The 21,874-nt window shown below is 34.6% G+C and overlaps 9 protein-coding genes across 9 annotated transcripts; 7 read left to right on the forward strand and 2 right to left on the reverse strand.

Annotated features, from left to right (window-relative positions):
• Positions 1-461: 461 nt before the first annotated feature.
• On the forward strand, positions 462-719 carry F11G11.15 (Ovule protein; the record flags this gene model as incomplete). Its single annotated transcript, NM_001381403.1, has 1 exon — positions 462-719. One exon carries the CDS (start codon positions 462-464, stop codon positions 717-719), a length of 258 nt encoding a protein of 85 aa, NP_001368663.1.
• Positions 720-860: 141 nt separating this feature from the next.
• Positions 861-1,796, reverse strand: F11G11.13 (arginine kinase). Its single transcript, NM_062480.4, has 2 exons — positions 1,104-1,796; positions 861-1,058 (listed from the first exon to the last, which is right to left on the reverse strand). The coding sequence occupies exons 1-2, from the start codon at positions 1,113-1,115 to the stop codon at positions 897-899; spliced, it is 174 nt and encodes a 57-aa protein (NP_494881.2). The 5' UTR covers positions 1,116-1,796; the 3' UTR covers positions 861-896.
• Positions 1,797-5,507: 3,711 nt separating this feature from the next.
• Positions 5,508-6,722, forward strand: gst-6 (putative glutathione S-transferase 6). Its single transcript, NM_062481.10, has 2 exons — positions 5,508-5,665; positions 6,115-6,722. The coding sequence occupies exons 1-2, from the start codon at positions 5,533-5,535 to the stop codon at positions 6,600-6,602; spliced, it is 621 nt and encodes a 206-aa protein (NP_494882.2). The 5' UTR covers positions 5,508-5,532; the 3' UTR covers positions 6,603-6,722.
• A 986-nt stretch (positions 6,723-7,708) lies between these two features.
• On the forward strand, positions 7,709-8,975 carry gst-7 (putative glutathione S-transferase 7). Its single transcript, NM_062482.9, has 2 exons — positions 7,709-7,868; positions 8,421-8,975. Exons 1-2 carry the CDS (start codon positions 7,736-7,738, stop codon positions 8,906-8,908), a joined length of 621 nt encoding a protein of 206 aa, NP_494883.1. The 5' UTR covers positions 7,709-7,735; the 3' UTR covers positions 8,909-8,975.
• A 353-nt stretch (positions 8,976-9,328) lies between these two features.
• gst-8 (putative glutathione S-transferase 8) lies at positions 9,329-10,216 on the forward strand. Its single transcript, NM_062483.4, has 2 exons — positions 9,329-9,503; positions 9,680-10,216. Exons 1-2 carry the CDS (start codon positions 9,371-9,373, stop codon positions 10,165-10,167), a joined length of 621 nt encoding a protein of 206 aa, NP_494884.1. The 5' UTR covers positions 9,329-9,370; the 3' UTR covers positions 10,168-10,216.
• A 1,676-nt stretch (positions 10,217-11,892) lies between these two features.
• R05F9.7 (Serpentine Receptor, class E (Epsilon)) lies at positions 11,893-13,828 on the forward strand (the record flags this gene model as incomplete). The annotated part of the gene is made up of 5 exons (NM_062484.2): positions 11,893-12,229; positions 12,751-12,963; positions 13,213-13,274; positions 13,323-13,670; positions 13,715-13,828. 5 exons carry the CDS (start codon positions 11,893-11,895, stop codon positions 13,826-13,828), a joined length of 1,074 nt encoding a protein of 357 aa, NP_494885.2.
• A 1,225-nt stretch (positions 13,829-15,053) lies between these two features.
• On the forward strand, positions 15,054-17,044 carry pgm-1 (phosphoglucomutase (alpha-D-glucose-1,6-bisphosphate-dependent)). The gene is made up of 4 exons (NM_062485.8): positions 15,054-15,305; positions 15,359-15,639; positions 15,687-16,572; positions 16,624-17,044. The coding sequence occupies exons 1-4, from the start codon at positions 15,060-15,062 to the stop codon at positions 16,915-16,917; spliced, it is 1,707 nt and encodes a 568-aa protein (NP_494886.1). The 5' UTR covers positions 15,054-15,059; the 3' UTR covers positions 16,918-17,044.
• A 117-nt stretch (positions 17,045-17,161) lies between these two features.
• Positions 17,162-19,190, forward strand: gst-9 (putative glutathione S-transferase 9). The gene is made up of 2 exons (NM_001027095.4): positions 17,162-17,337; positions 18,615-19,190. The coding sequence occupies exons 1-2, from the start codon at positions 17,205-17,207 to the stop codon at positions 19,100-19,102; spliced, it is 621 nt and encodes a 206-aa protein (NP_001022266.1). The 5' UTR covers positions 17,162-17,204; the 3' UTR covers positions 19,103-19,190.
• msp-33 (Major sperm protein 33) lies at positions 17,928-18,311 on the reverse strand (the record flags this gene model as incomplete). The annotated part of the gene is made up of 1 exon (NM_062487.9): positions 17,928-18,311. The coding sequence occupies one exon, from the start codon at positions 18,309-18,311 to the stop codon at positions 17,928-17,930; it is 384 nt and encodes a 127-aa protein (NP_494888.1).
• Positions 19,191-21,874: the final 2,684 nt, after the last annotated feature.

Consider the following 21,874-nt stretch of genomic DNA (forward strand, 5'->3'; position numbering starts at 1 on the left):
TTCATACCTTGTCATAAACTTCTTCTGTCCCTTTAGCTTCATTCTTTTGATATCCCCTTTTTTTAGAACCTTTCTTCTCTTTATGTACACATACTTCACATTCTCATTATCAAATGATAACAGTCAGGTATAGATGATGAACGAATGAAAGTAGTGATACGCGTATTGATAATGTGAATTGGATATATATTCGGTTCACTGTGTTATTCACTTTTTGCCCATCTCCAAGGGCAGACTTTCGGCTGGCAATTGGGTGTGGCATGTGAACAACGTTTATGAAGACGTTCCAAAGATGCATGTGATTGTTCGAATCAGGTGGTTTGTTTGTGATTGTCACTGTCATTTGCTGGTAAGATTGATGGAGAAGCTGAAATAATGTGAGGTCCAACATTATTACAGTAATCATCAGGTTCAATAGATTAAATGCATTTTGATAGGTTTCGGGTCAAGCAATCTGATCAATGATCCATCATGTAGTTGCCAGTTACAGTAATCCTGAAAGTGCAAAATTATCCGGGGTGTATGTTCAATGTCGGCTTCACAACCACCTATCGTATTTCATCGTTTTGTATTGTACCCCATTGTTCAATTTTGTCAGCTTATATCTCACTTTTTCTATACAAAAATGTCCACTAACAAAATATTTGTTATTCCTTTTTCTATTTATTTGGATTGTGATCAATAAAATGTATTTGCAATATTTTCATGAAACCTGTTGAAAGAAGAAAAAACGTTCGAAGAAAATTAGAAGGAAGTTAAATCAAGTTAAAATTGTTAGAATGTGTCGATATACTTTCTAATTTTTCTGATCTAAAAACCCAATTCTTTGAAACTGCAAACAACCGGGGATGAAAAAAAAATCATCTACTAAAAAATTTATTTCATTGAAAATGATACTAGTTCTTATTCGGCGGCTTTCTCCACAACTCAATCAACTTTTTCAATCCATCGTACATCTGACGAACGGCTTGATACTCAGTAAGTCCAAGGCGTTGCTTGTTCGAGATGTCATAGATTCCTTCCTTCAAATCCGAATATTCTCCGTGAATTCCACGAATCTGAAAAACTCACTGTAATTTGCTGAAAAGAAACTTGAAAAATACCTGAAGCTTCATCTCACTGCAAATCTTCTTGAAGTCGTCCTTTGCCGAAATCTTTGGTAACTTAATGTGAACCGATGATTTCAAAGACGTTCTTGAACAAAAAAAATCTACATGATCAAATGTTTTATTTTGAAATGTAGACAATTACATATATGGCCAATATCTTGATTGTTGAAAATTACTTGCTAGAACCTCTAGTTTTTGAATTATACTCATCGAAAATCTATAGAAATAAAAAAACCAAAAAGCGACCGTGCGTGCCTACCTTCTGCCTGCCTTCTTGCCTACAATGCCTATTTTCTCGTATAAGTACAGGTAACTTGGTGAAAGCTCAATTAAGACAAAACATTTCAAAAAAAATCCTTTGTTACTTTAATGCACGAGCGGTCACTGTTGTACCTAAGTGAAATTCAGTGCATTTTTCTACTAGAACGCCCACAGTGAATATGAGATTTTTTGAGTAATGGATTTTTTGAATCTAGAAATTCATAGAAAAAATTCGTTTTTTTTTTCAGGAAAGCATCTGAAATTTCAGATCTTTGCGTTACAACAACTGAAAATTATGAGAGTTTCAGAAAATACAATTTTCCAATTGAAAATATATAAATTTCACTAAATAATAAATCTAAATTAAAGGTATTTTATCCCGTCTAATAACATTATCATTAGAATATCTAAGCTATTTCAAATCAGTGATGTTAATGATATCTCCTTATTGTCCTTCCAAACGACCCGATGAACCTAAACCGATTTTCTCGTTTTTATCTCTCTCTCTGTTTGTTTTTTGTACTTTCCCTCTCATTTATTGAAAAGTGAAAGTTCTCGAAGGACACTGACACTCTCAGCAAAACGTTCTGATATTGTTAAAATTGATTAAAAAAATGATAACATACTGAACGGTTCCTTCGTTCAAAAAATCAATTTTAAAATCTTCCTGGTTCAACATTTTCAGGTTGTGTAAATCGCGATTTTTTGTAAGATTGGTAGCGTTTGAAACGCTAAAACCTCAAAAATTGGCAGCTATGGGTGTCGAAATGAGGGAAAGATGAACATGGGTGATTTCGTTCCGTTTGAAGAATAAAAAGCGAAAAAAGAGACGATCACAAATCGCGCTCATTGATTTACTGGCCGCTAAGCGAGATGTGACTAGCAACATTTTAAAGAGAGAGAGAGAGAGGGGATTGGATTGATAGAGTTGCTTTCTTAGGTACGTGAGAAATTTTAAGGAACAAGTGCAAGCTTGAGATAAGATTCTAGAGATTCTAAAGATTCTACAGAAGACACAAACGTTTCGAGCTGCCGGAACTAGTTTAATAGGGATTATGTTTAAAACTCAAAAAATACAGAAGAACGAAATGGCATAATAAAATACATACGTTTTAGATTCTTGAAAATTTCCAGTTAAAGTTTTGGAAAGTTTTTAGTCACAGTTTTGGTTAATAAATCAATTAACCAACACTTTGTGCTCACTGAAAAATTTAAAGCAATTTTACATGCTTTAACACCTACAGTTTACTAATCCAAGTAATTCGAAAAAAATTAGAGTATATGTACAACTCGTAGAAAAACTAGTTTTTTTAATAGGCTTCCAAACTTATGAGTGGTGACATTGAGTAATCTAGACTTTATCACTGCAAATAGAAAATTAATTGTTTATTTTAGAACCATTGGAATGATTTTCTACAAGTTCCGGCTCTTCTCCCCTTTGAAACTTTGCGGTTTCGCATAAGGCGGTGCTCGTACGTATTTCGGTCTAGATTGATCTCGCTATAAAATAGTTGACGAACTTTAGATTGAAGTATATTTATTTTTGCATTTTTTATTCAATTGGCATTTTTTCTAAAACATAATTTTTATGACAAGAAAAACTTGGAAATATTCCAGGCAATTCAGACAATAGCTCAATCGGACCCTTTTTTGAAATTTTGTACCTCCATAATAAACTTTAGCGAACAACTGGAGCTTCTAAATTTTCAGATAAAAATTTCCACATTCGCAGAAATCGGGCGTTGAAAAAAGTTACAGATTCCGGAAGATCAAGAAGTCAGTACTAGTTCCTTACTATTTTAAACATTTCTAGTAAATAGTATCTCTATTCCAACTTGCTAGAAACTGAAATCATAATTTTTAACAATCAAAATGTTGTCTTTTGCAGATCCGAATACGTGTAATGTTCAATTACAACATTCGTTAAGTGTCTAGATATTTCAGAAATATCTGTACACAAACCTGAAAGGTTGCCAAAAATTGCCAAAAGTAGTGCCAGCTTGTAATTTTTCGGAGAATTCAAGACAAGCTTAAACTATATATCAAGGCTAACTAACTAACCCAACGAGTAGGTGTTTTGTTTAAAATTTTCAATATGGGTTTTTACAAAAACTAGCCTAAATTCTTTGTCGATATAAAAACAGGATAGATACTAAAAAATATGTTATATTTCAAGTGGGCACAACTGTAAAAATTGACACTAACTTCCCATTAATTATTCAAAAATTCTCCTCATTTTTCATTCTGCCAATGAAAAGCGATATCAATCAAGCCGCAAATAACCGTTTTCTCAAAAAAGAACCATAACCAATGACAGGGCTTTCTTCATCTTCTTCTTTCATCATTCTTCCATTTTCCAACGTTTCCTGAAAACGAGAGACGTGAGAAACTTGCTAATAAACTGCTGCCTGTTGTGGTGTGGTACTTGGTGAGGTCTCTCGTCCGTCCGACGATGAAAAACGAAAAAGTGATGGAAAAAGAGAGAAAAGGATTGAAAATGAAAATGAGTGAGACAGAAATGGAATGAGAATAAAAAGTTAATGATATCTGAAAACAAGGTATAGTCATACCAGCAAGAGTAAATTTCCAAAAAAATAGTTTCACAAAAATGTGAATGTTCACTTTTTTGCTATATTCACGATAATAACAATTAATCAAAAATTCTACTAATATCGCAGATTTGAAAAAATTGAATTGCAAAACGGATAAACTTGCCAGCAAAAGTGGAAGCCTCGGTGGTCAACTTAATTTTCTAAACCCACTAAATTGCGTAACTTCAAGCTGCCGTATCTGGAAAAATACAAGTCTTGAGCAAAAATTGCTAACTAACAAAATGATTCAAAATATTTTTACTTTTATTTGCATTACTTTTCACTGCAAAAAACTAATTATTTGCAGAGTTGCACAGAGAATTTTTAGGTCGTTTCAGAGAAGAAATCACTTAAAATGAACATGAAATTCGTAAATAGCGTGTTCTCAGCTTTCTAAAAATATTTTTTTCGACCCAAAAATCGCAATTTCATTTTTCCGCTCATTTTTCGAAAAGCAAAAGTCCCATTTCTTATTTTGGAGCGGAGGACGATTTTGGAGATGAGCCCACATTTTTGAAAGATTTTCTAGGACATTGTAGAAACCTCAAAAAAATGATCATTTTTCAAAATTTCAAGTCGATACGTTGGATATGAAGATTTTTATGACGGAGATTGGATTTTTTCAGAAAACGGTCTATAACTTGGCGGAACATGAAAATATCGAAAAACTTAAAACGGATAAAATGTGGAGAAATATTTTTCACTTACTACTTAACAAAATTTATCTTTTGAAATTCAATGAATATTGAGTTATAAAGGGTACAACAAAAGAGTTCTCAAATTTTTCTTTGAATTTTGGAAAAATGGCTTTGACTCTGTGTAACTCTACAAAAAGTTGTTGATATACAAATTAATGTAATAGAAAGAACAAATGTTTCTGATCATTTTGTTAGTTAAAAATTGTTTTTCAGACTTGTATTTTTCGAGATACGCCAGTTTGAAGATGCTCAGTTTAGCGATTTTAGGAAGTTATTTGGTCCGTTGAGTGTGATGTATACCAAGATTGGAACTTTGAAAATATGAAAGTATAGGAAAAGAAATGCAACTCTAAGGCACTTCAGGTGTGAGCGGCAAATGTTTTTTTACGGCAAAAAAACGGGAAACCGGCAATAACGGTAAACCGGCATTTTGCCGGAAATCAGAAATTACCAAAATTTCAGAATTTCAATTTTAATCGGCGAAATTGTACGCATCCTATAAATGTTCCTAAATCTATTTTAATAAGTAAGCAATTATGTGTTTTTTTCTTAATTTCAGGTCTTTCCAAAAAAGAAATTATCAAGAATTGACATGATATCAAGAAGTAACAGACTGTATATTCCCCATAAAGCTTTAAAATTAATTATCCTCTCAAAGCCTTTTTGATTTCTGAAATCACGGTTGATCATACTATAGTCAATCTTGAAAGTGATCCGAAAAACGCTGTGCTCTCAAGTTTTGGTTTTGTCATCAAATATCTTCAGTCATATATTGAAAAGTAAATAATGATAGTAGAGCACACAAAAAATGATAAGAATAACCCAGTATTTGATGATAATTCACATTCATTTTGTAGGAAAAAATTTCACGAAATGGTTCACTACAAGCTCGTCTACTTCCCATTAAGAGCCCGTGCTGAAATTGCTCGACAAATCTTTGCCTATGCAGGACAGGATTATTCCGAGGAGAATCTGAGCTTTGAACAATGGCCAGCACGCAAAAATAGTGAGTTTATACACTTTTGGCAAAGATAAATGGTTTCAAAACTTGAAAACTACGTTTCATACATTTCGGTATTTGTTTATTTTTTAAATTGTAGATAATTGCAAACAAAAGTTCTCTAACTTTTCACATCCGAACTAGAACAGTATTCCATGATTCAATACTTTAAAAAAATCACTTTGCAAATTGGGATTATGCTTCTGATTGTTTTTTTTATTTCCTGATTTAGGGTGATCAGTCAGAAGTTCAGAAAAAAGGTTGTAGGTACGAGGAAAACTTGATGCTTGAAACTTTTTATGGAATTGTGCTTTCTGACAACATCTTGGACACTGTGGAAAAGTCGCTCCTGGAGATCGAACTAATCCGAAAAATTTTCTAAGACCTTCATACTTTTTTAAAATTAAGATTAGATTTTATTTTAAAACACTTCTCCTCAAATTTCAAATTTCTAGACACTCCATTCGGTCAATTGCCAATTTTGGAAGTCGATGGAAAACCATTGGGACAGTCATATGCAATTGCTCGGTACTTGGCCAGAGAGTTCGGAATTGCTGGACAAAATGACACCGAGGCGGCAGAAGTGGATGCAATTGCTGATCAATTCAAGGATTATCTCAACGATGTCTCCCCATATTTAACAGTTCTTGCTGGATTCAAACCTGGAGACAAGGATCAACTGAGAACTGATGTTTTTGTTCCAGCTTTCAAAAAGAATTTCGAGTTTTTCGAGAACATTCTGGCATCTAATCACAGTGGTTTCTTTGTTGGAAACTCTTTGACATGGGTGGATCTTTTGATTTCGCAGCACGTTCAAGATATTTTGGATAAAGATTTGGCAGTTGTTGAGGAGTTCAAGAAGGTTTTGGCACATCGTAAGAAGGTTCAGAGCATCGACAGAATTCAGAAGTATATTGCAAACCGTCCAGATTACCCATTCTAAATTGAAATGAGTTTGCAATTTTGTATTATTTTTTAATTCATATTTCAAGAAGCAATTTTTTGCTAATTTGTTTTAATGGAAATCGATGTTTCTAAAATATCTTGAATGAATTGTTCTTTTAAAAATTTTATGGTAAAGTTTTCAGCAGGATGTTTCTATAGAAGCTTTTTGCATTGCAAGAGTGTTGAAATATACAGGATATTTACAAAAGCCTGGGAAGTAGGCATGCTTTTAGGTACAAATCAGACCTACACCGCCTTCCTTTGTGGTTTACCATCATAGCTAAAACTTTCCGAACATTCCCTGGTGAGACACAATGTTCAAAGCACAAAACCAATCACGTCATAATGTTAATTTGACTTTTATTGTCAAAAATTACAAAAGCGTCGTTTTCTGGAACATGAACATAATAAGAATTTTCAAATTTCGGTGGGCACAATAAATATGTAATCTTTTATTTATTTTTGGAGGATAGTCTTTTCAAAGGCAGGTGTATAACCCTCAAAAGAAAGCACGTTTGTGTTTCAAAGTGAGACTTAAATTATTTCAAAGACAAATTCCATAGGAAATCATTGTTCATCAGGCACCTTCCCAGAAATTAGGCTGTAGGCAGGCACGTAGGCTGCGGTAAATGCCTACGCCTCTTTTGCGCGAGATTATGAAATTGTGTTGTACTGTCGGAAAAATTTCAGAAACAAAAAAAAATATTTTTTGTGACTTTTTGTGTCAGTTATAGTAGTTTCTTATCATGGTATCTTCAATAATAATGGCAAGCGTAACAAGATGATTGATGCCATGGGTTTATATTTGTGAGTAGTCACAAATTGTGACACAACATTCCCTTCGAAAGATCTGGAAAAGTCACAAAACCTTGCATATATTTTTTTCAACCAATATTATTTTGACCTACTCTGTTCATCGTAACATTGCAACAACAAAAAACGATGACTACACTTTATGATTTCTAGTCAACAACGTGCGCGCAATGTGTAGAGCAAATGATGACAAACTACAGAATATGGTGAGTGGAGAGACGACAGACATTTGAGAAATGGGTATAAATAGAGACGGCCGGCATTCAGTGTTCAACCCTTCTCATCGACCACTCGATTTCTTGCTTGGTTATTTCAACAATGGTCCACTACAAGGTATCGTACTTCCCAATTCGTGGAGCTGGAGAGATTGCTCGTCAGATCTTGGCCTACGCTGGACAAGACTTCGAGGACAACAGAATCCCAAAGGAGGAATGGCCAGCTGTCAAGCCAAGTGAGTTTGGGATTGAAAATTATTGTTTGAATAGGTGCATAGATATTGAAATTGTTAGTTGAAATCTTATAAGTAGTTCCAAATTAAAAATTCATTTTAGAAATAGTTGCAGGCTTTTAGTTAAGCTGTCTTTGGTTTTATCAAAAAAATTTTGACTGACAAAATACGTGAAGAATATACTTTTAAATATTGTCAGTTAAACATTTTTTGATAAAAGTTAAGAGAACCGAGATGTAAGCCGTTAAAGTAGCAGGTACGGTATATTCCTTACCTTTCCTGTTCCTATTAACTAGGTCACACAAATTGCCTTTTTGCCTTTAGAGTAGATTGAAGTTGTTATTGAGTTACTTTTTGAAAGTTATTGAAATTTCGGTGTTCGAATGAATAGACCTTGAAAAAGGAAAAAAAAATTCAAGGCTAAACTCTAGGCAGTTTGACACCTAGAGATGTAAACAAAGTGCTTGGTATGACTGAGAGATAGAAGTTTGGAGTCAATGATTGTTTACTCAAAGAAAACTTTGAACTTTAGGTTTTAATTATATTATTTTTCAGGCACTCCATTCGGACAGCTTCCACTCCTTGAAGTTGACGGAAAGGTTCTTGCCCAATCTCATGCTATCGCCCGTTACTTGGCTCGTCAGTTCGGAATCAATGGAAAGTGTGCATGGGAGGAGGCTCAAGTCAACTCGGTTGCTGATCAATTCAAGGATTACCTCAACGAAGTTCGTCCATACTTCATGGTGAAGATGGGATTTGCTGAAGGAGATCTCGATGCTCTTGCCAAGGACGTCTTCCTTCCAGGATTCAAGAAGCACTATGGATTCTTTGCTAACTTCCTCAAGTCGGCTGGATCCGGATACTTGGTTGGAGACTCTTTGACCTTTGTCGACTTGCTCGTCGCTCAGCACACTGCTGATCTTCTGGCTGCCAACGCAGCTCTTCTCGATGAATTCCCACAATTCAAGGCTCATCAGGAAAAGGTTCACTCGAATGCCAACATCAAGAAGTGGTTGGAGACTCGTCCAGTTACTCCATTCTAAATGATTTCCAAATTCACATGGTCTCTTTATGTATTTTTGTATTGATATGGGATAAATGATTGCATTGAAATCTATTTATTCTGAAAAGTTCTCTAAAAAATAAGATAGCAGAAGCAACCGATATATTTGTTCAGACATCCGAATCATCATGAAAAGGCACTTTTTGAACTGAGTTGTCAGTAACATCTGCGCAGTGGGAAGAGTAAATGATGACAAACTTTAAAGTTTCCAATATACTCTTTATTTTAATGTACATTTATCTAATTCAACCAGTTCATTGAAACAGACATAACGCCAAACTATATTTGTGGTTTGTTGTCAGCAGAGTGCGATCAAAGCAGTGATGACTTAACAGTACACACACACTTAGAGAATATGAGTATAAATAGAAACTTCTTGGTTTTTATTTCAAACTGTATCACAGACTTGTACTCCCCAATTACTTGAAAAGTGGTAGTAATAATGGTCCACTACAAGCTATCATATTTCCCCATCCGTGGAGCTGGAGAGGTTATTCGACAGATATTTGTATATGCTGGACAAAGCTTTGAGGATCATAGAATTTCAATAGAGGAATGGGCAGCTGTCAAACCAAGTGAGTTTAAGCTATTTAACAATAAGTTCAATTCAATTGATCAGATGTTTTTTTAGTTGTCATTGGCTTCATCAAAAAAACATATAAAAGAGACGAGAAACATAGTTTTTCCTCAAACATTCTATTTGTAATTTTTGAAGTTTCTGAAGTTCAAGCAGCTTAACAATGACTTTCAGCCACCCCATTCGGGCAACTTCCACTTCTAGAGGTCGATGGAAAGGTTCTTCCACAATCTCATTCTATCGCTCGCTTTTTGGCTCGTCAATTCGGAATCAATGGAAAGTGTGCATGGGAGGAGGCTCAAGTCAACTCGATCGCTGATCAGTTCAAAGATTATCGCAACGAAGTTCGTCCATATGTGATGGTGAAGATGGGATTTGCTGAAGGAGATCTTGATGCTCTTTCCAAGGATGTCTTTCTTCCAGGATTCAAGAAGCACTACGGATTCATTTATAATTTCCTTAAAACTGCAGGATCCGGTTACTTGGTTGGAGACTCGCTGACGTTTGTGGATTTGCTCATTGCTCAGCACACTGCGGATATATTGAGTACTGATCCAGCTCTTCTCGAAGAATTCCCACAATTTAAGGCGCATCAGGAGAAGGTTCATTCAAATGCCAATATCAAGAAGTGGTTGGAAACTCGTCCAGAGACTCAATTCTAAATAATCGTTCAATTCTAGTTTTGAAATTGAATAAACTACAATGAAAATATAATTCATAGACAAAAATTGATTGAATTTTAGTTGAGTAATCATTTGGTTTTTTGGAAAACTGAGTAATGTAAAATTGCGGCAGAAGGGAGAATTAAATTTAGATATGACAAGACTCAAGCGTGGGAAATGATTATTAACTTTCGATCAAACCTTTTTGTAGTTATGTCAATGATCGTTCAGAATTGTTTTTGAACTGTTTACCTTATCTCTGTCGATTTATTCTGAAAAGGGATCAATTCTGTTTTGCACACTAAAGTGAAAAAGTTTTTCGTTGTCAATTAGTACGTTCCTGAAAGGCTTTCAAAAATGAAAAGCTAGCAAATTTCTAATTTTTGCACAAGTTGAACAAAATGTGTTCTGTTCAATAGTCGGTACACATTCCTCGAAAATTATTCTAGGAAAAAATACCAATTTTGCAGCTGCTTTATATAATCAATTAAATTAATATCACATTTTTTGAAACATATTCCGACACATCGAGCCCAAGTTTCACTTGCAAATCAAAATTTGTTCGTTGAGCTGTGAAAGGACATACTCCATGGCAGGGACAATTGATTGAATTAACCGAACAAAAAATAAGTAACATGACAAATTGTGGGGTTAGCCTAGTACGTGTATTTCTCGCGACTCTGAAATAATTGCCGATTTGCTTTTGAGATCACAAAGTTTTACGTTTTTCTTTCTAGTGTAGTTGTTCATTTTCACCTGTTTTGAGTGGGAATGATAAATAAATGACAGACCTGGTTTTAGAGAATCACGTTTTAAAACTGTCCCTTTAAAATTATTAAAGTTGTTACCACTTTCATTTGAAATCTTTGAGTCACTTTCGTTTGGTGGCACAATTTACAGTGTTAACGGATTTTTTTCCGTTTACCTATTTTTGGTAAGTTTCAGCATTTGAGCTATGTTTCGCATTGCGTTCAGTGGTATTTTATATAAGTTAAACTAACAGTACACTTGGTGACTCTAATTATGAAAGTCGTGATCGTTGGAGATTCTTCTCCATCGTATTCGCGACAAGCTACATTTTTAAGAAATTTCCCTCATTGATGATACTCCTTCTGTAATGCAATGAATAAACCCGTATCAAAATGTAATGAATATTTTATGTCTGTTTTTTAAGGTTTTAAACAAAATGGTATTCCTTCAAAATTTTCAACGTACACTGTTTGAATATAACTATATAGAGAAAACCTATTAGCCTAGAGCTGTCTTTTCCGTTTCTTTTGGTAACCCCATTTTTCTGAAGTTAACTATTCAAATATTTAAAAGTATCTGTGCAACACTTAGTAAAAAAATACTAGGGCATCTTGAATTTTAACGAATAAAAAAGGTTTTCAAAGTTAAAAAATTACTGATATTCTAATGAATACATTTTGATTTTATATGTTCTATTTGTATTGACCAACACTGCAACTAATGTGCTAACACTTCCTGTTCTCTGAGTTTTTTTTTCATAACTCACGCCTCCATGTCACCGCTGTTTTGGCGAACATTCTTTAAAATTCGATTACAAGTGATCATTCGTTTCTATAGATATTCACATCAAACTTTATAATCTAAAAGCGTTTTCTGAACCCGATCAATTACTCCACCTGCATATATAATTTCATGCTTACTCTTACTACTCCTTATTTTTAGAAAACATTTTCCTTATTTTGAGTTAAAGATAAAATGCACATTATCCAGGAATTTCTTGCCAAAATTCTCTCACTACTTGCTGAGCCAATTCCATTGGTGGAGGGCCAATGGCTCAATATCACATTTGATGTGCCAATTTTAGTGGATATAAATGCTCCATTGACGCCAACACTACAGTTTATTTATGCATCTGAAAGTATTTTGATTTGTGTTGGAATGTTTCTAATGGTTTATTTCAATTATTTTGTGAAAAGTTTCCAAATTGTACATTTGAATTTACAATATCTATTTTTGCTCTTCACGACTTTATATATTTTTGGAAGTCTGGCCAGATTCTACATGATTTTGGTTCAATTAAAGTTTGTCACAGGTTTGTAAAAAAACTTTCGTCTCATATGCTTTCTGGTAAGATTTAACTTGTTCTGAAAGAGGTTTACACTTATTTGACTGAAAAACGACAAGATAAACATTGGCAAATCACACATTTTCTGAAAAATCTGAAATTTCCAAAATTTATAATAGTTACATTTTAAAATGGAATTTTGAAAACACGACTCATATCATTGGTGTTAGCGATGTATGTTGAACATTCTTCAAGTCATGTTGTATGGAGCTGCCATAACATGTTCCAAATGAATGAGCTGGTGGAAGTTGGGTAACATTTTCACAAAATAATAAAATCAAAAGTTGAAAAAATATGTGTATACTTGTGGGGATTGTAAATGTGACTGAAATTGTAGATTTTTCAGATTTTCTTTGCACGCAAATTTAAAATTCAATCAGAAATTCAGTCGTTCCAGTAATTTTTAAATGGTAAAAATTGTCCAACGCCATATATGTTTTTTTTTCAAATTTTAAACTTATATGACTCGGTAGCTCAATATTTTTCAGATCTCGACACGCCGTATCTCCTCGTAGCGGGAATATTGAGAATGGAACATTATGGAGTTAGTTTAAGTGCAATTTTAGTAGTAACTATTGAACGAGCATTTGCAACTTATTATGTGGTCGATTATGAAACGAAGCACAGATGTTGGGTTGCTGCATTTTGTGCTTTGGTCAGCCTAACCTATACTCAATGTTTTGTGATTCCCATTTGTTTCTGTAAGTTTTATTCTCTTACAGTTTTTGTGCCTACGTGCCTGCCTGCGTCCTTGGAAAAACTTGGAAAAAAACACAAGAAAATTTGCAGAACACACAACTTTCCAAAAGGGGTTTTTTGGGATTTTCTATTTTCAAAAAAGCAGCAAAATAACCTAATTTTAAAAACAAAAAAGGGGTAGGTATAGGCACTGGCAGGCATATACTCTTTTCACAATTCACATTCTTAACATCAAAAATAGTTATTTTCAGTTGAAGCTTCTTTGTTGTATATTATTCTATTCGCATCACTATGGGCAGTTTTCTCAAACATTGTAAGAAGCACAATGCCCATTTTTCAAAATAATTTCTTCATTTTTTAGGTTTTAATGTGCCTTTACTATTATAATGTACAAGAATCCAAGAGATTATCATGGAAAGCTGAGAATCTTCGGAAAATGAAAAATGTAAATTATACATTGAGCAAGAAGTTTCAAGTTGAAGAAAATGTGAAAATTATTAAATATCTGCAAGTTATGAGCTCCATGTTGGTTTTTCTCATATTTTTTGTTATTATATTTATTGTAGTTCCTAGAGTATATCTGGGTTCAAAAACATATTCGGGTCAAGTTATGATTTCACTTTTTGATATTAATTTGGCACTTGGTGCAATTCTAATTCCTTCCGTTTGCGTTTTACATTTACGGAAAACTAGAGATATGCCATTTTCTGTAGGTTTTTATCAATTTTTCAGATTTTCATTATATATTTTCAGGGGAAAATCCATTGTTTGAATAAGAGACGCGATGACCGTCAGGTGAACCCGATTACTGTATTTGAAGACGTTACAAAATCATATTTCGATCAATTTCAAACATCTTGGCGATGATTCATATGATTTTTGGAAATATTACTTTGAAGTTTTGTTATAAAATGTTACATTAGAAACATTTGTGTTTTTTAAACATGTTTTATTCTTCAGTGATTCTTCCAGCACAAAACAAAAACAGCACAAAGTCCGTTGTTTTATTTTTAGTGAGAGCGTCACTTTGTTTTTATAAATAATTTAGATTCTTTTATTCATATAATTTTTGGGTAAAAAACTGTTTTTGGTTTTTTGAAAAATTTCATTAAAGTGAAACATTAACCACGGTAGAATTAAAGGCGCAGCATGAATAAGTTTTCGTGTGCTCCGCAACGATTTTAACTACCTTAACCTACAATCGGAATTCGTTTAAAAAACAAAAAGCGAGTCATTTTGTTTCAATAAAAAGTTGAGTTTTTCTTAAATACTTATCAATATTTTCTCCAAATTTCATTCGGTTACTATCAAAAAAAAGTTTTTTATTAATTACGGTCGGTTTAAAGGCACAGAAGGAAAAAAGTGTTTGTCAGTATCGCAGCGATTTTAATTACCGCATACCATTATTGAAATTTTGTTTGAAAAAAACAAATTACTCGAAATGCGCGCGCGGTATTCACCATTTGTATCGTTCTTTTTCCCGAAATTTCGTTGTTTTTGTGTTCGACACAATATATTCAATAGTTTGTAGCGATGAAAACCTTGATAAGCAATAGGGGGCGTCTCGAATTTTCGAAAGAGAGTATAAAGAAGATAAATTTTTTTTCGCTCATTGATTTCTTTTCATTTTTCTTTATCTTTTTTGATGAACAGCAGCAGTTGTTCCATTTCTACACGTATTTTGTTGCTCTCTATTTCTCTGAACTCTCTGTTTGTGTGGGTGCTCTCCTTTGGCGCCAACAACTGCAGCTGGCATTTCTTTTCTTTTTTCGCTGCGAAATCTGAACTATTCCTGCCCACCCACCAGAAGATAAATAAATTCTTCGTGTTCTTAACATGTCTGTCTACCTGGACTTTAAAAACCCCATTTAAAAGTTGCATTTGAGGTCAAAAGTTATCCCAGAAGAGTTCGAGCACATTTTAGGTCGGCCCATTTCTAAAGTTATTCATTTTTCTATGTTTACTATCACTGAACATTGACCAACCACTTGACTTTCGTGATAAGATACGAAGCGATCATTTTCTGTTTACTATTTTCTCTTTTCTCATAGTCAGTCCATTTTATTTTCTGATCTATAATATTTATTTTCAGCCTAAAATGGGAATCGCCGTCGTTGAAACCCCCACAAAACCATTCGCAGGACAGAAACCCGGAACATCTGGTCTTCGCAAACGGGTTCCGGAATTCCAGCAGCAGAATTACACGGAAAACTTTGTTCAAGCAATTTTGGATGCTGGTCTTGGATCGAAAAAGAAGGGTTCTCAGTTGGTTGTTGGTGGAGATGGACGGTTTCTTTCGATGGAAGCCACAAATGTGATTATTAAAATTGCAGCAGCCAATGGGGTAAGAAATATTGAGAAATTTTAGTAATTTTTTTATAAATTTGAGTTTTTCAGCTTTCCCGTCTTATCGTCGGTCAAAACGGTTTCTTGTCGACGCCAGCTCTCTCGAATCTTATCAGAAAAGGACACGAAGGTCGTGTTGTTGATGGAGGAATAATTCTCACTGCTAGTCACAATCCAGGAGGTCCAAAGGGAGATTTTGGAATCAAATTCAACTGCGAAAATGGTGGACCTGCTCCAGATCAAGTCACTGATGCCATTTATCAGATCACAACTAAAATCGATAAATACTTGATTGCCAAGGATTTAGAATGCGATTTTACACAAGTTGGAAGGTAAACACATCAATATTTTGATTACATTGATGTACATTAATTTTCAGATATGAATATGATATTGAGGGAGTTGGTCACTTTGTCGTTGACGTCATTGATTCAGTTACCGAATACATCAACCTCATGCAGAAAATCTTTGATTTCCCAAAAATCAAATCCCTTCTCGCTGGTGAACTTACTGGACGCAAACTCAGAGTTTTACTTGATTCGATGCACGGAGCAACTGGACCATACATCTCTACAATTCTTGTCGATCATCTTGGAGCTGATCCTTCTGATCTTTTGAGAACTGTTCCAAAGCCAGATTTCGGTGGAGGTCATCCAGATCCAAATCTCACCTACGCAAAAACTCTTGTTGAACGCCTCCACACCGGAGAACACGATTTAGGAGCTGCATTTGATGGAGATGGTGATCGTAATATGATTCTTGGAAAGAATGGCTTCTTCGTTTGCCCCAGTGATTCTTTAGCTGTTATTGCTGATAACATTGATTATATTCCATATTTCAAGACTCGTAAGGTTGCTGGTTTTGCTCGTTCAATGCCAACTGCTGGAGCTGTTGATTTGGTTGCCAAGGCAAAGGGACTTCAAGTGTATGAGACACCGACCGGTTGGAAGTACTTTGGAAATCTTATGGATGCTGGAAGAATTGCTATTTGTGGAGAAGAATCATTCGGAACTGGATCTGATCACATTCGTGAGAAGGATGGCGTTTGGGCACTTCTTGCATGGCTTCAAATTCTCGCAGACCGAAAAGAATCCGTCGAGGAAATTGTGACGAAGCATTGGCAGAAATATGGAAGAAATGTGTTCACTCGTTACGACTATGAGAATGTGGATGCAGCTGGTGCCAACTTGTTGATGACTTTCCTTGAAGCTCAATTGCCAGCATTTGTTGGAAGAGATTTCTCGGCAAATGGGGTTACATATAAGGTGAGAGAAAGTTCGAAAAGATTTATTTTTTCTAAAAAATACTATTTCCAGGTTGCTGTCGCTGACAATTTCCAATATACTGATCCAGTGGATGGTTCAGTTGCAACCAAACAAGGACTCCGAATTGTCTTCGAAGATGGATCTCGATTGGTATTCCGACTCTCTGGAACAGGATCTGCCGGTGCTACCATCCGTCTCTACGTTGATTCGTACATTCCTTCAAATGACACTTCTCGCCTTCTACTTCCAGCTCACGAATTGCTCAAACCATTGGTGTTGATTGCACTTGATACTTGCAAAATGGAGCAGTTCACTAATCGCAAGGCTCCAACTGTTATCACATAATTTTAGTATTTAAAAATGATTTATATATTGCATGAGTTTAGCTAAATAATTATGTGTAGATTTTCCTCGGTTTATATAATTTTATGTTGCACGTAAACGAAAAGTTGAATGAAAATTTGAAAACTTATGAGAATATTGTGAAATACATCAATGTTGGTTTTTGGAAAAAAAAGTTGATGTTTGTGGTTTTCTGATGTCGATTTAGTGAGAAATGAGAAACGCAGACACTGAGAGCGAAGGGTTCAAAAGCGCCAGATTGTGACGAATTCTTCATTTTATTCTGAAAAATGGTTTCCTATAAACTAATTTATTTTCAATCTCGTGGAAATGGAGAAATCGCTCGTCAAGTTTTCGCTTTTGCCGGCCAAGAATTTATTGATGAGCGTATTTCTAAAGAGCAGTGGGCAGAAATTAAAAATAGTAAGTTCAAAAGTTGCATTTTAGAATGAAATCCTCAGTTTAAAAAGTTGATTAATTACAATGTAGCGAAATGCTTCAGTTTTTAAGTGGTATCCCGCCACGAACAAAATATCCTCACATAAAGATTAAGGTGTGCCTTTAAGCAGTACAGTAACCCATTTTACAATTTTATTCGATTTTTCCACATTATTAAATAAATTCAATTCGATTTTCTACTGAAAAAAATCGAAAATATAACAATTCAAATATATATTTATTATTGGGGATTTTGGCAGATACTGCAGAAATTTAAAAAACTTTGCAATGCAAAAAAAAAATCAAAAATTCCAGGCTTCTTTTGGAATCATTTTGGCAGAACCTGCAGAAATATTAAAGTTCGGTTTTTTTAAAGAGATGATCGAAGAAACATTGTAGTGTCGAGCCAGCTGATCTAGAGGAAAATGCTCAAACGAGGAGTGGAAAGGAAGCTCTTTTTTCGAGCATGACAATATTATCTCGTTTGAAAATCTCTGAAAATATGTTCAAGTAAAAAAAAACAAAAAACGAGCTATCAATGAAAGTTTATTGAAGTTTTGGAAAGTTCACAAATCCTATGGGTTGTACTCGATTGGGAGGTTCTTACGACGAACCATACCGTCTCCTTGGAACCATTCCCGACGGAATTGCTTAGCAGCACCATCCGGAGTGTTGGTCCACTCAACAGTGATACGATCGTTGTTAGTGTCCTCCTGTCCAAAGGCGAAGGCATCGCAGGAAACTGCCAGAAAAACAGCTTCCTTTGGGTCCAGAACTCCACATGGTGGATCAACTCCAAGTCTCTTCATATTGGTGGTCTTGATACCGTATCCAATACGGCGAGCAGATGAGTTGATCACCTTGATGTGGTAGGTGTGCTTGTCGTCGTACGGGGCATTGAACACGATCTTCGTACCCGGCTGGGTCTGGATATCTCCTGGTGGGACGGATTGGGCCATGGCGACTTCTTTGTAGAGTGAGAAAACTCACAGTGAAGATTATGACAAAACCTTCTCTATTTATGCAAATCCTTATCACTGTCCTAGATCTTTACGTCACATAATGTTCGAAAAGTTGAATGAACTTTTGAAAATTCGTGAAACTTTTATTCAAATCTTCAAAAGAATATCGAAAAATAGGAGATCACTTGAAAATTTTTTTTTATTCAACAATTTCAAAAATTATCAAAAATCATTCTTTAAACGAACAAAAAATCCTGTGCTCAGAAACATAAATATTTCTTATCTTAATATAATTTTCAGTGACCCCATTTGGACAAGTTCCAGTTCTAGAAGTTGATGGAAGACAACTGGCACAATCGATTACAATTGTTCGGTATCTATCAAAACAATTTGGAATTTCTGGAAAATCATCATGGGAAGAAGCTCAAGTTGATGCTCTCGGTGACCAATTCAAGGATTATCGTGTTGAAGCACGGCCATTCTTTAGGGCCAAAATGGGATTTTCCGATGGAGATGTAGATCAACTTTACAAAGATTTATTCGTTCCGGCTTTCAATAAAATGTACTCAATTTTCACTGAATCTTTGAAATCCAGTGGAAGTGGTTTCCTTGTTGGAGATTCTTTAACTTGGATGGATTTGGCCATTGCTCAACATTCAGCTGATCTCTTGGAAGCAGATGGAAAAATTCTTGATACATTCTTGGAGATGAAAGATCATCAGAAGAAAATTCATAGTATTCCAAATGTTAAAAAATGGATTGAAAAAAGACCAGTTACATCTAGATAAATTATAGAACTATTTATTTTAGTGTTCATTTTTATCTACCTCGTAAAATATACCAAGCTATCAAACAATAAATAAACCATTATATAATAGCAACATCTTTGATTTGAAACTACACGGTCTGAAAAGTTATTTCATTGATTTATGTACAATTAAAACGGATAGGAAATCAATAGGTAATCGTGCCTAAATCATGCCTATTTCTGTGGTCTCATTTTTGAGCAGTAGGCACATAACTCTTGGGAAACGATGAGAGATCTGATCTGACTATATAGTGGGAACTTCTCTCTTCTAACCTTGTGAGTGGGTTACTATAGTCAACATCAAAATTTCAGAGATTCAGAGACACAAAGATTGACTGAAGTAGAAAAATTTCTGAGGAACTCTAAGATTGACAACCATTACTGTCAGAACAGAGTATATATCATAACAATCTCTAATAGCAACAAAACTAAAAACATTTTGTTAAAACGAAATATTAATAAATACAACGTTTAGATCTAGGACAGAGATAAGAGCGAAATTTGCTATAAATTGAGCAGGTTTTACCATAATCTTCACTGTGAGTTTCCATACTCTACAAATAAATCGCCATGGCCCAATCCGTCCCACCAGGAGACATCCAGACCATACCTGTGCGGCATTCGGCATTCGGCATATGCCGATAATGCCGGATTTTGGAGCGGATTTTGGAGCGCGGCATATGCCGTTATGCCGGTTTCAAATTTCACGGCATATGCCGTAAATGCCGTTATGCCGAAAAATAAAATGACCGGCATAACGGCATAATGCCGACATTATGTCGGCATTATGCCGTTTTTTTTTTGCATTTTTGGCTTTGGTTTTTTTTTGCCAAAAACCATATTTTCATAATTTTCGTGTATCCGATGAAACATAAAGATCTTGCAAATAGTAAGGTTTTTTCGCGGATTGTTCCATATTTGAGATTTCCTGAAGCTTTTTGCTCAAGCATTTAGAAAATTTCTGCAACAATTTTTGCTTGGATCGAAAATTGTCTGAAAATGCACCAATATGTTTCAACGCGTGTACATTAACATATTTGAATTTTTTTGCATGTTTTCAGTAATTTCCATGATATAAAAAACAAAAAGTACACTACCAATGTACTCCATTAAATGTTATTTTGAAACTGGAAAATTTAATGTTTTGCGAAAAAATGAGAATTTTGTGTGAAATTCTCGAAAATCTCACTAATGATCCGTCAGAAGGTGCCCATCGGACTTACATACAGTGCCGGCCAATATTCTATTCGTTTTCGGTATGTGGGTGATTAGCTTGAGTTGTTCAAACACGTGTAACTCAAAAACTGTAATAGTTAGCAAAATATTCCAAACTAACAAAATGTTGCCGATTACTTTTTCTACATTTTTTATTTTGTAAAAATAATCCAACTCTGTTCCAAAAAAAATTACAGCAGCTGACATCCGGTGGTTCCGTTTTTGACTTGAATTTCTAAATGATTCACAACTTTGAAACTAGATGTTTTCAAGAAACAAAGTTTAATGAGAAAATAATTTCCATAAAGTGTTCTACGTTTTGCAATGTGTTTTTTGTTACAAATAGACCAGGAGATTCTATGAAAACAATTAAAAATGAAGCACAAAGTTTGACATTTTAAGCATGTTCTGAAAATCGAATTCAAACTTTTCACAGAGCAGTTTTCGCATGGAAAACTTAAAATGCGAATAGTTTTAACATGTATAAAAAGTTTTTCAACCCAGAATTTGATTTCAAAAAAATATTGCATGCATTATGAAAACATGTTGTCAATTCTTACCCTTCTATTGAAGGTTTAATATTTCGTATAGATTTCGTATAAATCGTATAAATGTTCCTGGCCACTTCGTGACAAAGAAACAAATTGTAAAATGTAGAAAAATTTGTGGAAATTTTTTTCTTGTCAAACTTTGTTTTATGAAAACATCTAGTTTTAAAGTTGTGCGTCACTTAACAATTTCTGTCAAAATACCAACCCGCCGGATGTCAGCTGCTATAACCGTAACTGTATGAGATTGAATGAAATAGATCTAATATGTAAGTCGCATGAGCACCTTCTGACGGATTCCTAGTCAGGGTGTCCCATAGCATTTGGACGGTCGACTTTTCAACTTTTTGCTCTTTATCCTTCAATTTGAAATGTGAGTATAAAATTGTAGATACATAGGTTTTTTGGTATGCCAATATTAGTTTCCCAATAAAGTTCGCAGATGCCCTATACAGCTCAAATGGAGGGGGATTGATAGCAGTTGGGCGCATTAAAGTACTCCTATAGAAACCTAAAAACATCTAACCAATAACCCCAACTCAATATCTTGTCAAAAGCCAGTGTTACGCCACATACCAAAATCAGACGAATACTATTTGTTAGATATTGGTAATGATATAAAGAACATGGAAGTTTGATTGAAAACATTCAAATCATGTTGATTTTTTGTAACTGGAAAACAATAGTTCCCTTTAGAATCATAAACATATATCGTGCTCCTTCTTGCACTTATCAAAATACTGTTAGACTAATTAGTAAAATTGAAGACCTTGTGGAACATCAAGGCAAAGTTGTAGTTGTGGGAGATCTTAATATTGGAGGTATCGACTGGGGCCTCAACGACTAAACTAAATTAGGTTCTTTATTAGTAGATCTGTGCAAAAACCATAATCTGGAACAATGTGTCAAAATGCCAACCCGCAAATCGAAAATTCTGGATGTTGCTCTTTCTAATTCCGTAATCAGCAATTTAAACATCATGGCCCCAA

This window comes from Caenorhabditis elegans, chromosome II (genome assembly GCF_000002985.6).
Source record: "Caenorhabditis elegans chromosome II".
In the NCBI taxonomy this organism is placed as follows: domain Eukaryota; kingdom Metazoa; phylum Nematoda; class Chromadorea; order Rhabditida; family Rhabditidae; genus Caenorhabditis; species Caenorhabditis elegans.

What these genes read in the sequence shown, in the direction of transcription:
- gst-6 (NM_062481.10), top strand. Translation starts at nt 5,533, where the DNA reads ATGGTTCACTACAAGCTCGTCTACTTCCCATTAAGAGCCCGTGCTGAA. An exon ending in ATGGCCAGCACGCAAAAATA is followed by an intron (nt 5,666 to 6,114) that starts GTGAGTTTATAC and finishes TCAAATTTCTAG; the next exon opens with ACACTCCATTCGGTCAATTG.
- gst-7 (NM_062482.9), top strand. Translation starts at nt 7,736, where the DNA reads ATGGTCCACTACAAGGTATCGTACTTCCCAATTCGTGGAGCTGGAGAG. An exon ending in ATGGCCAGCTGTCAAGCCAA is followed by an intron (nt 7,869 to 8,420) that starts GTGAGTTTGGGA and finishes ATTATTTTTCAG; the next exon opens with GCACTCCATTCGGACAGCTT.
- gst-8 (NM_062483.4), top strand. Translation starts at nt 9,371, where the DNA reads ATGGTCCACTACAAGCTATCATATTTCCCCATCCGTGGAGCTGGAGAG. An exon ending in ATGGGCAGCTGTCAAACCAA is followed by an intron (nt 9,504 to 9,679) that starts GTGAGTTTAAGC and finishes AATGACTTTCAG; the next exon opens with CCACCCCATTCGGGCAACTT.
- pgm-1 (NM_062485.8), top strand. Translation starts at nt 15,060, where the DNA reads ATGGGAATCGCCGTCGTTGAAACCCCCACAAAACCATTCGCAGGACAG. An exon ending in AAATTGCAGCAGCCAATGGG is followed by an intron (nt 15,306 to 15,358) that starts GTAAGAAATATT and finishes TGAGTTTTTCAG; the next exon opens with CTTTCCCGTCTTATCGTCGG. An exon ending in GATTTTACACAAGTTGGAAG is followed by an intron (nt 15,640 to 15,686) that starts GTAAACACATCA and finishes ATTAATTTTCAG; the next exon opens with ATATGAATATGATATTGAGG.
- gst-9 (NM_001027095.4), top strand. Translation starts at nt 17,205, where the DNA reads ATGGTTTCCTATAAACTAATTTATTTTCAATCTCGTGGAAATGGAGAA. An exon ending in GTGGGCAGAAATTAAAAATA is followed by an intron (nt 17,338 to 18,614) that starts GTAAGTTCAAAA and finishes TATAATTTTCAG; the next exon opens with TGACCCCATTTGGACAAGTT.